At 40.9% G+C, this 12,729-nt stretch overlaps 1 protein-coding gene across 1 annotated transcript in view; it reads right to left on the reverse strand.

Annotated features, from left to right (window-relative positions):
• Window positions 1-12,729, reverse strand: part of PHLPP1 (PH domain and leucine rich repeat protein phosphatase 1) — a gene marked incomplete at its 5' end in the record, with an annotated part of 39,325 nt that overhangs the window by 25,298 nt on the left and 1,298 nt on the right. Inside the window, 4 exons of the mRNA XM_010138037.1 lie at window positions 3,325-3,480; window positions 7,251-7,346; window positions 9,151-9,211; window positions 10,842-11,044. Coding sequence (XP_010136339.1) covers window positions 3,325-3,480; window positions 7,251-7,346; window positions 9,151-9,211; window positions 10,842-11,044 — 516 coding nt within the window. The remainder of the gene's footprint in view (window positions 1-3,324; window positions 3,481-7,250; window positions 7,347-9,150; window positions 9,212-10,841; window positions 11,045-12,729) is intronic.

The raw sequence follows: 12,729 nt of genomic DNA on the forward strand, positions 1-12,729 counted from the left end.
GAATGCAGGTGCATGGAAAAAGGTTCAGGACTCAGCTCGGGAGTTTCCCCCCCATCAGTCCTAGCACTTGCATGAAGTCTCTGTTTTTGCAGCATCTGGTAATGAGAAATGAAGAGATTATCTGGCTGCCTCTGTGGCGCCCATCTTGCCAAGAAAATCCCCACCCTGCAAGAGAAATCCCTGCTAACATGATCAAGATGTGCATATTTTCAGTGCAATAAACAGAACCAAGTTCTATCTTGGTCAGAGAAATGTTTCACAGGCTAGCCCTCAATTTCTCCTCGAGTAACGGTTTGAAATAGAAAATTAGTTATAAAGCAGACCAACAAAATATCCATAAATTATACCCCTCAGCAGAGAATGACATCTTTTCTTTGGTTTTTGAAGGATTAAGGCAGAAAAGCAATGTTTGTGGATTCTTCTACAAAGAGAACAGAGGTTTCCCAGTATTTTTTCTTTTTTCTTTGGTGAAAGTGATATTTTTTCTTTGTACACCAACGAACATATTTCCCTCTTTTCCTCAGATGTTCTAGATGTCAGTGCCCACCAGTGCTTATGCTTAAGTTTGTCCAAGGCACCTGACACCCACTTCGTTAAATATTCAGGATTGACAAGAAAGCATTTATAATTCTCAGCATGAGAATTCATACCTGATATTATCTGTCAGTTGCACAGACCTGAGTGCCTTTCACAAACACCCAAACTAATATTTTCAAGGCTGCAAAAGGTAAGTCATTTTATGGAGAGATAAGGTTCTGTAAGGTATGCTGGGTAGAGACCATGGCAGATCTCTCAGGAAACCCAGTTCTCTTGGCACGTCTAGCAGTACAGATTGCGCACCCCAGGGAATGCTTGCAGAAGAGAAGCATTTTGCCTTTTTAAAATAAAACCATACAAACCCCTGCACACCTTGCCCTGGCCCAGCCCCATTTCAGTTGACACTTAGCTGCTAACAGATGCAAACATTTGAAAACAACATAAAGAGAAATATATTTCCTGTAGGATATTCCAAACGCTGTGGACGCTGCGCACTAATCTGCACTGCTGTCTTCCTTCACAGTCACAGGAGCACCAACACGGACGAACCATTTGCAAGCCAAGTCAGCTAAACCAGTAAAGCGGTAGGGAACAAGGGAGAAAACCCCACCCAAGCCAACTGCTTCTATGATCATCACAAGCGAAGGGGGTTGCAGCATTGATGAGATGCCAGAACGGGTAAGGTCTGTTCATCTCCTGCAACTGTACATGACTTTCTTTATAACCACAGAAGACTCTGGAAACACGTGCCCACTACTGCGGAAAGTAAAAGCTGCAGAAGAGAAAAAAATTCCAAGCCTGAATCAGGCGTTTAATACTGTTACTCGGTATATTTTTTAATTCTACATTTTCTCAGCACACTTTCAGCAAACTCTTGGAAATCCACCCCCAATCCTGGTTTTAGCCTGTACTTGTTCATTTTGGCATCACCAAAAACCCCCAAACAAACCACCCCAGAAAACCAACCCGAAAAGCTGATCTGTAGCTCAGTTTAAAAAGATGAGTTGCAATACAAAAAAATGCAGGTTCTCTCTCACTGCCTAACTTGCACTGATCTACATCCTAGACCTACAACCTGCTTTCTAAAGAAATTTTACAAAATGATCTCTCTCTCTGTTTTCAAAGATGCCAGTAGCTTTCTGAAACTTACTGAAAGGCTTCTTTCTTTCCCAATGTAACGGGAGTTTCAACTTGGGACTTGTAAATTGCCCCCCCTTTTTTTTGACCTAATTTTGCAACTTCCTGTAAAAAAGCTTTTTACAAGGTTTCACTTCTGTAGTTCATGGAATTGCCTGTGTACAATAGTTTGAAAAGTCACGCACAAGACAATAACAGCTGCTGATGCGAAGCACCCTTGCCACGTGAACAGGCTATGAACTTCACCACTTTTAAACAGAAACATGCCAGATAATTGCAACTACTGCAGCAGTAACATTGCTAAGGTTCAATGCTTTGACTGCACTTTTATGTAAAGTCTCAACTGAAACAGTAAAGTAACATCAGAATAACTTTGCTGATAATCAATTTATTCCAAAGGTGGTACCCCACACAGGCTTGAACGTGGACAGGTCTGCAATAGTGTTGTTAAAAACAATAAAAATAACCAGAGTACAAAAATTATTTTTAAAAGTTCTTTAAAACAAATCAAGGCTGAAATATCACACTGGTTTCCAGAAGCGAAATCCTCTCCTAGTAAAGTTCACCTTTTGAAAGGTAACTTTTAACCTAACTGATACATTTCTCAGAACACTACTGTGCAGGATTAAGTCAAGTGTTTATTTAGAACCCACCTCAGCCAACAACCTAATTCTCCAACTCCCAGTGCTGTGAATCCCAGGAAATTCAACCAGAGACTCATGACAGAATGAACAACAGTATAAAAGTCGAGGTTTTGCAATACTCTTAATTGGGTGAGGAGCTGTGGCAGTGAGATCACCACTGCTTTTGGTTCTTCACCTCTCAAGAAACCCAGGAGTTACGCATTCCTTTTGTCACAGATAGGATCAGAAACAAAACCCCACAGCACACAACGTCACTGCTAAATTGTGCCTGGATTGAGCACTCAGAAACCCCATGGCTAGATGTGGAAGCACAGAGGTGCAAGTGGGGTAAGCCCATCCACCACCGCCAGACTAAGCTACCCACCTCCCATTATTTCAATCACAGCTACTTTACAGGGTATGTTGATATCCAGGAAAAAAGCTACAAGACTCTGAAGCTAAAGGAACAGCAGCATAAAAATAAGAATCCAAAACCATATCAAGCAGTGACACCAACTAAATTAGTGGCAAACATTTGAAAAGGATAAATAAATTTAAAAAAAAAAATAACAAAGCAAGGACAGGGAAATAACTCGAGTTATTCTGACAGCCTTATGCACAGAGTTTGTTTTGTTTGACAGGGATAAATATGTTCTAGCCTCTGACTGAAGCGGGAAAAAAAGCTTTCACACTCCATCAAACGAGCCCAAGAAACATGTATTTAAAGAAACTGCCACTAAGCCATCTCAGTGTATGTAGTAGAAAATAGCATGTGCTTCGCTTTACAGCTAGATTTCAAGAAGTAGGTGTTCAGCAGCAGCATGATGGGGAAAAGAAGCAACCATATAAGGCCACAAAACCAGAATAAATAATGTGTTTTGGTGAGTTGGGCAGATGTCTGTTCTTACCACACAAGGCTTGGCAACTTTCATACTAGGGGATCCTCGGATTACCCTTTCAGCTAGGAAGTAACACACAAAGCAAGCTTCTTCACACGCAACTCGGGATCAAATTTCTTAAAATTTACCTGTCTGCTTTCAAAAGCAGGTTAGATGGCAGTTCAAGGAGCTGGTTGTGTTGCACGTCCAGGACCTCCACCTGCATTTGCTCAAGCCGATCCGGTAGCCTTCCTAGCATGTTATGTCCTGCCAGCAACTTACGTAAGCTACTGTTGTAAAACAACCTTAGAAAAATAAAACACACCAAAAATGAGAAAAATCTGAACTGAAGAGTTGTTTGAGAGTTTAGGTGCGATATCAGAGTTCATGACAAGAAAGTGATTCAGCCAACAGATTAGCAGACATGGTATTAATTACGCACAGATCCAAGAATGTCTTCCCACTCTCCACCAACTTCTTGAAAAGGTTGTTCAGAGACAGGGAAGGAGGTTTAAAGATGATTCAGGAGAGAAAGTAGTGAGAAAGGGTTATCTTATTGCACTGTACAAAGCATGAATATAGAGGCACGACAACGAAGGAGGTAATTGCTAACAATGGCTGCAGAAAACTGCACATGTGGGATCCCCCTAGTTAATGGAAGAACTTCAGAAGTGTGGGTGAAATCACCAGTCACCCCACAAGCTTCATAGTGCTCTATTCATCATGTGCTGACTCATAATCCAATGCAATTCCCCACCCCCACCCCCATTTTCCTTTTCTGTTAATACCAGACTAACATAAAGCTTCCTTGCCAGTTCTACAGCAAATGAAATTTATCTAATCGGCTTTACTTTCTCGAGCTTTTACGAGCAATAGATGACCCAGAGTCCCATCCCCCTGCTCCATTTTTTTGGGGGGCTGCGGGAGAAGGGGAAGGGGAAAAGAGGGCAACGTAAAGAGACAAGATCAAACAGCTGTTTTGATCAAATAGTAAAGCTAAACTTTGCAATATGAACAATATAATGAGGAGTTTAAAATCTGCACCTGAATCTCAAAAATGGAGCAACTCCCAATTTTGAACACGAATCACTTCCAGCAAAATAAGAAATAAAGATTATTCATCTTCCACCTGAAAATGAATTCCTACTACTGTACTGTTTAATCTGGCAAGCATGTGTATCATGCTGACCTGTTTCAAAGACTCTCAAATTATTCAGCATTAAAGCAAAAATCTTGTTCCCTCTGTTACGATTACTCAAGTACACATAGAGAGCCTCCCTTCCCTTCCCTACATCAGGTCATCGGATTGTTGTGCCAAAATCATCAATGAAGTATGCCGAGTATTTCCCCCTTGACAGATACGGTCACGCTCTGCATCTGTGTGCCAGTGTTAACAGTTATCTCAGTTGGCTGGATCGTCTGTGTTATGATCATGGATACAAGTCAACAGCCAGCTGTATCATTCCACAAGGCTCAACACAGGGAGAAAAGACTTACCATCCAGTGATAAGCCTATCTATCGCGTTCTCATCCTTTAACCACTCTTGTTTCATGCCCATTTTACTCTAAAATCTCTTTCAGTTACAGATTTGCCTTTCTAGTGTATTTCTTTTTCTAATCAAGACTGGCCAGTATCACCAACTCCAACAAAAGCAGATTTGGATAACGTCTCCAAAAAATTTATCACTTTGCGGGTTTTTTTGGATGGGTGGGGGCAGTAACATTAAAAAAGTGCAAATCATTTTCCAGGAAAATATATTTTATAAAAAATTCAGAACAACTAAGTAGATCTTTGGGGTTCTGTTTGTTTGTTTTTTCTTATTTTTCAAGTTATAAAGCACCAAAGGATCTGGGCTGCCTGAAGAGAGATTGAACCATCAGCATTTAGCTAAACAAGCTCCTGATGAGCCTGGGACACCTAGTTCTCAAGCTGGGTGGGCAAACAAGGATGCTGGGATTACTCTTCTCTATGGATTGCTTTCCCACTTGCCCAACTACTACTTGAAGTTTTCATGAGATCAAAAAATTCTAAGGACACGGCTCAGCATCAGCATCTTCTGAGAAAACAGTTTGGTGAAATCATTCAACCAATTCCTTTAGTAAGCAACTGTTCAAGAGAACAGAGTGCTGAATACAAGTAAATCTTTAAAAAAAAACCCCAAAAGACAGAAAGGAGCAAAAATACATATAGACGTTTGTTCACTGGTGACAGCAAGGGCATTTTGGCAACTCTTAATTGAAGGATTTCCATTTTCTTTGGGGCATCTTTGGGAACATCTGTTTTATGACAATGAATTTGTCCTGCATAGCTAAGTAGCCTTTTTGTTATTTTTCAGACCTTTTAAAGCAGAATGGCTCCGTTAGAGCCCAGTATGCATTGTTGCCATTTTCTGAGACAAACTTTAGTACACAGTCCTCTACCTCAACTGCTTCAACTCTTTGTCTTCAAGGACTGTTCTTCTGTTTCAAGAGGCTAATGTACACTGCATAAACTGTAGTTTCTTTAGATTAGGTGCAACCTTCAGCCTTCCAGGAAAGTCAAGATCATCAGTCAAGGCTTGAAGATTTGTGGTCAGAGTTGCAAGCAGCTTCCTAGGAGAGTCCTGCTCGCCCACTTCACGGGTTTTCAGAGTGCTGTTCTGTGTAGAAGGAAAAGCTCACAGCAGTGTGCAGTGCACATGAACACACTTACTGGGCACTAGTATTTACCTGATACTTAACAGTGGGCCTATACCCTGAGCCATTTGCACTTAAAACCAGACCCAAACTTCCATGGAGTTTAACAGATATTCAAAGCCTGTGTTTTGAACTGGGCCTTACAACTGAGCTGACTTACTAGGAGCGAAGCTGTCTAGACACATACTACAAAGAAGAGCTTTCAAAGATAAGCTATTTCCTGGGGTTAATGATAAGATGGCAGGAGAGACAAGTGGGATGTTGACTGTACCTAATTTCAGCTAATCATTAATCTCCCAAATATATCCGGTATGCCTCGACAGTCCTTGCTGTTATGAAGTGCGAATGAAAGGCAAATGAACTTTTGCTCCTCTCCACCTTCTCAGTAGGCACAGTTTCACTTCATGTAAAAAACTAGAAGGATTAACAGTCTGCATGTCAGCCCGTTAGTTTGCTAGTAAATTTCCTCACATCCTTTTCTGCTCACGTTTCTGACTTCTATTATCCTCCTATTTCTGACTCTAAAACCGCCAGTTTACACCATGTGGCACATTCATCTGACCAAGACAAAACTAGCCTTTTTGGTTTCTGATGCTCTTCTGTGCTGTACAGCTCTATAAAGAAAATATTTAATAGCTCATCATATACTAGCTGTCTACAATCGTCACTGGCTCTGCACTTCCCCACGCAATTTCACCCTTTGTGCTTAGTATGTTCTCCCTCTTCCGCCACATCTCTTTGGAAGCATACAGAGCAGCCAAGAATGATGGTTCTCTTCCAATGAAGTCCAGGACTTAAAATTCTCAGTATCAGCACCTGACCAGTACACTCACTTGGAACAGGTTTCTCTATTTAAACTCAGCTCCTGTTCTCCTTTCCGTTGACTCATTTTCCTATCATTTGTATTTAACAATTTTAAGTTTAGACTCTTGGAAAAGAGATCATCTTTATAGTGAAGGCAATCGCTCTACTTGCAAGAGTTTGCTTGCTTGATGAGTCTTTACCTTCTCCTCTCAACCCTTTTACACTCAAACAGGGCTGTGAAATAGAGTCTCTAGGCATCACTGAAACGAAGTTGCAAGTTCTAACTGTCATGTAAAGTTATGGCTGTAAATATTTAATATTCAGTATTAAAAACAAAGGACTTTCCTGTCTGAACAGCCCCACAAACACCTTCAAGACTTCCACCTGGAGTTCAAAGGCATGTCTTTCTCTGCATGAAAGTAAAAGAAGAAAGGCTGGGTGGAAGCTTAAGGCATGATGACACCCCTCAAGGTAAAAATAAAATCAAAAGATAAAACAGGCCTGAAGTCACTGCAACAAGCTAAACACTGACTCAGCAATTATTTCTGAATTGCATATCCCATTCCATGTTGTGCAACTGGTCTGCAAGACTCACCGGGCAGGCAGCTCATGTATCCGATTGTGGCCAACATCCAACACTTCCAGTTTCCTGCTGTCACATACCCACTCAGGCAGGTTTTCCAGGTGATTCCTGTGAACAAAGAACACAAAGAGGTGTAACTAAACAACAACTGAGACATAAAGGTTATGAAGCATACCACCTCAAGAGAGATACAGATACCTGCAAGAAATATATATGCTACGTAATGTCTCCTATAAGGCTGCATCTCCTTTCCTTCTCTGAGGGCGCTACCAGTGCCATAAGGTCATGAGAGGGCAAGAAAGCTAACAGCATTATCTCCTCCCTATATGTGCAGCCACAAAGAAGTATTGAGAGTATCAGAGTGTCGAGGACGAAGTTGTCACTCCGTGGAGAAGAAAATTTGTGAGATACGAGATACTCCTCCAAAGATATGCAGACCCTACACAGTTGAAACACACCTCTTCGATCCCCCATAACTTCAATCCTGAAACCCACTCCACCACTCCTCAGCTATCTCATTGAATAACGCAAAATCTTTTTTCCGTGTATATCTCAAGCCAAGCATTTTGCATTTCTTGCGTTTGTCTTCAGAAACTAACCCTTCTAAAAATGAAGTTATTAGAGGTAAGTTTTTACAAATATTGTAATGAAGTTAGGCACAGCAGGGCACCCATGTATCCTGCCTTAAAGACAAAAATCAGCAGCACAAAATACACAGAGGAGACTGTGAGCATGTGCCTTCACATAACCACTACTTCAGTGCCAAAACTGGACATCAAGCAATATTCAGACACTTGCAGACTTGAAGTTCAGGAGTAGGACCCATACACACATGAACATAAATCAGTGTTCGTGTTCATTCATGTACTTGTATCCTCCAGTTTATTCATGCCTGTAACTGAAATACGCAATAGCTGTGCAACCCCTCCTAGCCTCCTTTTCAACCTCAAATGGATTTCCCAAATTCCAAGTGAGCCAAGAAGCTAAAGACAGCCTGCCCATTTAGTTACAATGCCATCACTGAACTGAAGCAGAAAAAGGGGTTTTGTGATCGAAGTCACGCGTTCTGCAACAATTTCATTGACGGCTCAATGGAGAACACAGCTTTACAAAGGATGCTTTTCAATAAATCACTTATTTATCCACACCTGTGTGTTACAGTTAGGTGCACAATGACACTAACGCATGGTTGATGAAACTCTGAAGTTGATGGACGCTTGCCCACGTTAACACTCTAATTGTTTGGATCACCCTCAACAGCTTAAGAGTGCTTTAAGCAGGCTTTTTAATGGATGAGGTTATCACTTCAACACGCAGAAGGGTAATTCCTTAATTAAGACAGACATTAAACACATGTATAACGTGTTTTCTTGACTCAGTCCTTAAATTGTAAAACAAACTAAAACATCCCCTTTTGCAACTCTTTCCTTGTTAAGGTGAGATTTATGGATGCATTCAAATGGCAGCTGCAGACATCCCTGCACCAGCCAGGGCTGGAAAGCAACAATGAGCTGCAGAACTGATGAGTAAACTAGCAAACTGTCACCTACGCTGGGCTTGTGACACAGACACATACAGAAAGGAACTTCTGTACATGTCTCACACTGATGCACATTTGAATCATCATGTTTTATCTCTCTAAGGTAGGAAATCTTTAAATCAGGAAAACCCTTTTACTTTAACTATAAAGGCACATTCTGCTTTTATCACTAAAAATAAAAAAAAAAATTAAAAATCTATAAAAAGGAAACAAGGAAGAACAGAAAAAAAAAAGCCCATCCTCTATGTGAGAAGACTGGTTTTCAGACATCTCAAGGTCCAGTGCCCCAACTCCCTCCCAGTACATGTCATTTTCCATAAGCTTCATGATGTATATTTTACAGGCCCAAGAAGAAAAGAAACATACTCTTACCTAGAAATATCCATATAAGCCAGGCAATTAGGAACTGGATACACATCAAGGTGAACAAGTTCTAGGAGGGAAAAATATATAAAACCAAAAGTGGCGATAAAGATTTGCATCTAAATGGCTGTTCCATAAGAATTACTTGAAGCAGCTAACACATCAGTAATCTGAAAAAATTCCAGGGATCTGGACCTTTGTAAACAGTTTTGTTTGTTTATGATGACTGAGTACATTTGCTATATTAGGTTATACTTGCTATAACTAACACAGTGTAACTAGTAAGAGAGGAGAAAATGGAGAATTCAAGACAAATTTAATTCCTCCATTTTTGTCCCAGAGCTGTAACTCCACCTCCGCCACCCTCTGCTGAGAATAGTCAGTCACAAGCCTGCCCTACACTTTTTCCCACTGGTCATTAATGGTACAGGCACAGGAAGGAGGCTCCCCACCACGGAACATCAAGCTACAGAATGCTCCCGAGTCCTCCAGGTCCTGGCAGGATCCAGAGTATTTTTCAAGGCATTACACGAGCCTTTGCATTCTCGAGGAGTTCCTGGTTGCAGGCAGCCTTACAGACCATTCACAGCACCTCAACTACTGCTAGTAATATTACCGAGTCAAAATACAACATTTCATTCCTAAGGTTTCCAGGTAGCTAATGTTTAGCATTAAGGTTGAAAACTAGCAGACATTTATGTAAGCCTACAGAAAATCCACTAATGTGGAAGTGTAACAAGCATCACGGTTCTTTTGGAAGATGAGACTAAAAGAAGGTGGTTGAGGGTGCAAATAAAGGATGGCCAGGAGGAAGAACAAGACCAAACAGGCAGTTGCATGATACGGGCTGACTTGGGTTCTCAGCTCACACTGTACGGCATATGCTGAAATTATACGAACTCTTCTCAGCCACAAATATCCTGGCATGAATACTTAATGAAGGCACAGGCTTGGATATCGTTAAGATGAGAGCCTCTTAAAGGCAGTTCAGACTATTCATCAAATTCACACAACTCTCTGAGCTTTTTGTTTATTCCATACCAAACTACTCCAAGCAACAAAAATGGTGGTGAAAACTGAGTATTTTAAGTAATAGCAGCTTCCAGAGAGAGATCAAACAAATCCTATTAATGGAACAGAGGAGTTACTCAACTCGAAAAGGCTGCATTATTTTTATTATGGAATATAAATGAAGTTACTCATTATAGATTTTGTAGGTTTCTGGCCAGAGTAAGCAATAGAGGTAGTAACAAATACATATATATTAATTTTTCTCACAAAGTATATATCGTTATAGTTTGTCCAAGCCACTTATTCAAGCTTTCTCAGCTCTGAGGAAAAGCAGTAAATTCCTTACTCGCCTTAGTAAAGCAACACATTAATAAAATCCAAAGAACTGACAACTTTGAGAGCCCTCCCCTGCTGAGATAGAAAAGAATTTCAGCCCAGTTTCTAAGTTTTGCACAATTTTGAGACCTCCAAATCAGTAACCCAGTGTTATTTGAAAGTTACTTCTGAAGCTCAGAACTGCCAGTAGCATGACACAGCACATGTGAAATCCTTTTATCCAAGGGTCATGCTAAGAGCTTCCCAATTCCTCCTCATTATGTGCTCTTCACTCCACAAGCATCCCACAGAGAACCAGGTATGAAACCAGAATTCAGATGACACCACCAGAGCTGCCCTGAAAAAGCACTTACCATTTGAGGAAGCGTACAGAGCTTTGAGGAAATATCCACTGATTTTGAGAGTTACCAGTTGATTCCGTTCACAGTGCAACACTTCAACGTTGTTAAAAACTGTTGCATCCAGCTCTCCAAGTTTGTTGTCTCTGAGATCCAGTTGGGTCACATGATGCAGAAAATCTGTTTCATTGGACTCCAATCTCCTAATTGAATTCAATCTTGCAGACAAAAAAAGGAGATGAATGTAGTTACAGAGCAGGCTCCTGCTGACAAACCAATGCTCACTCTACACTAAGGTGCACTGGATTAAACTAGCATGGCTCCAGGTTCTGACCAAGGTTTATTTAAAATATTCACCCCTCTGTTATGGTAAGGATGGATCCTCTCTGTTACTCTGTCTATCATGACAAAGGAACGACAATACCAAGCTCCTTTCTAAACTCCTTTGAAAAGTACTGATAAAATGCTCTCCAAGAGGTAAGTATTACTGTTATTGTGTCTGTAAAAATAAAAGATGATCTGGCTGTTATTTGTGCCTGATAATTTGGAAAAGAACAAAACCTCCACAGTTCCTGCTGGCCTATCACGAGCATCTGCTGGACAAGTCTGGCAGACAGGAGGAAATTTCAGATGCTGGAGCCTCTTGCCTTACTGAAGGACCAAATTGAGAGTTATCAATTCCCATATATTCGTCTCACGTCACCATGTTTCACAGCAAGCAAAATTGAATGAAAATGGGTGTTGAAAGAAAACCAAGCAAATACCCAAACCAAATGGGTCTGTCAGGTTTTATCACATCTTCACTGCACTTCATTGACTGCCAACGCTCAGCAGCATCCCCAGAAGTTATAACTGAATGAGCTGATCTATAACCCAGCAATGTTTGAGACTGCAGAGCACTCCAAAGAGTTCAGTTTCAAATTCCCACCTGACTAGAACACTAAAATTAGTGTAGTAACTTCTGCAGGCTCATTAAGCCTTGCTAGTGAGGATAAGGGCAAATACCTACAATCCTGTTGTTGCTCTTCCTCTCAAAGTTGCTCGCTCTGTACTAATTGCATTTTCAGAGTACCTACATTTTCCAGTTAAAAGAAATGGTAATATATCCCCCCTCCAACACCACAACCTACTTTTTCTGTTTCCAGTTTACAAGCAGTACTTCCTTCTGATTTCACTGAAGCGAAGCACTTTGCTGTGCAGCAAGTATAGTTTACAAACACGTTCCACATTTACTATTCCAGGTAGTTTTACCAAGAACCACTGATCATTGCTCGGTACGGAAAGGATGCGGCAGTCAATGAGAGGGCTGGAACTGCATCGTGCAAGAACTCATGGCCCGCTCAGCCACAGTATCCCTACTCTGAAGACTATTTATTTATTTGCTTTTAACATACACACAAACAGACCTATTTTAACCCCACCATAAACACTTCAGAATTCATCCACCTATTTTAGCTGTTTTCTTAACTTATGCTGGCCCTTCCCTGACCGCGAAGTCTGACAGCAACACAGCAGTACAGTACACTAAGTTTTAGCTTGAATAGCTAAATGGTTCCAAAATCCATTGTTATTTGGAGCTCATGGTCCAGGCTCTGAACCGAGCCTTGCCCAGCTGATTGCAGAAGCTGGTTTCCCCAAAGACAGTAAGAATAAAGAAGCACCTCATACCAGAGCCATTTGTAACAAGGATCTGTTTAGATTCTGCTGAGAGCAACACCAAAATAATGTTACCCATGGCAGACTAGGCTTAGACTAGACTAACATACCAAGAAATATTAAAATATCTGTTCTCGTCCTTTCACCTTCACTGCCCTTTTCTTCATCTCGCACATCTATGACATTCACAAGTTTTTTGGGTCAGGGGCTATCATTTATTTAATAACAACACTGCAGCAACAGGAAC

The sequence above is a fragment of the Buceros rhinoceros genome, unplaced genomic scaffold (genome assembly GCF_000710305.1).
Source record: "Buceros rhinoceros silvestris isolate BGI_N320 unplaced genomic scaffold, ASM71030v1 scaffold14586, whole genome shotgun sequence".
NCBI classification, from domain to species: Eukaryota; Metazoa; Chordata; class Aves; order Bucerotiformes; family Bucerotidae; genus Buceros; species Buceros rhinoceros.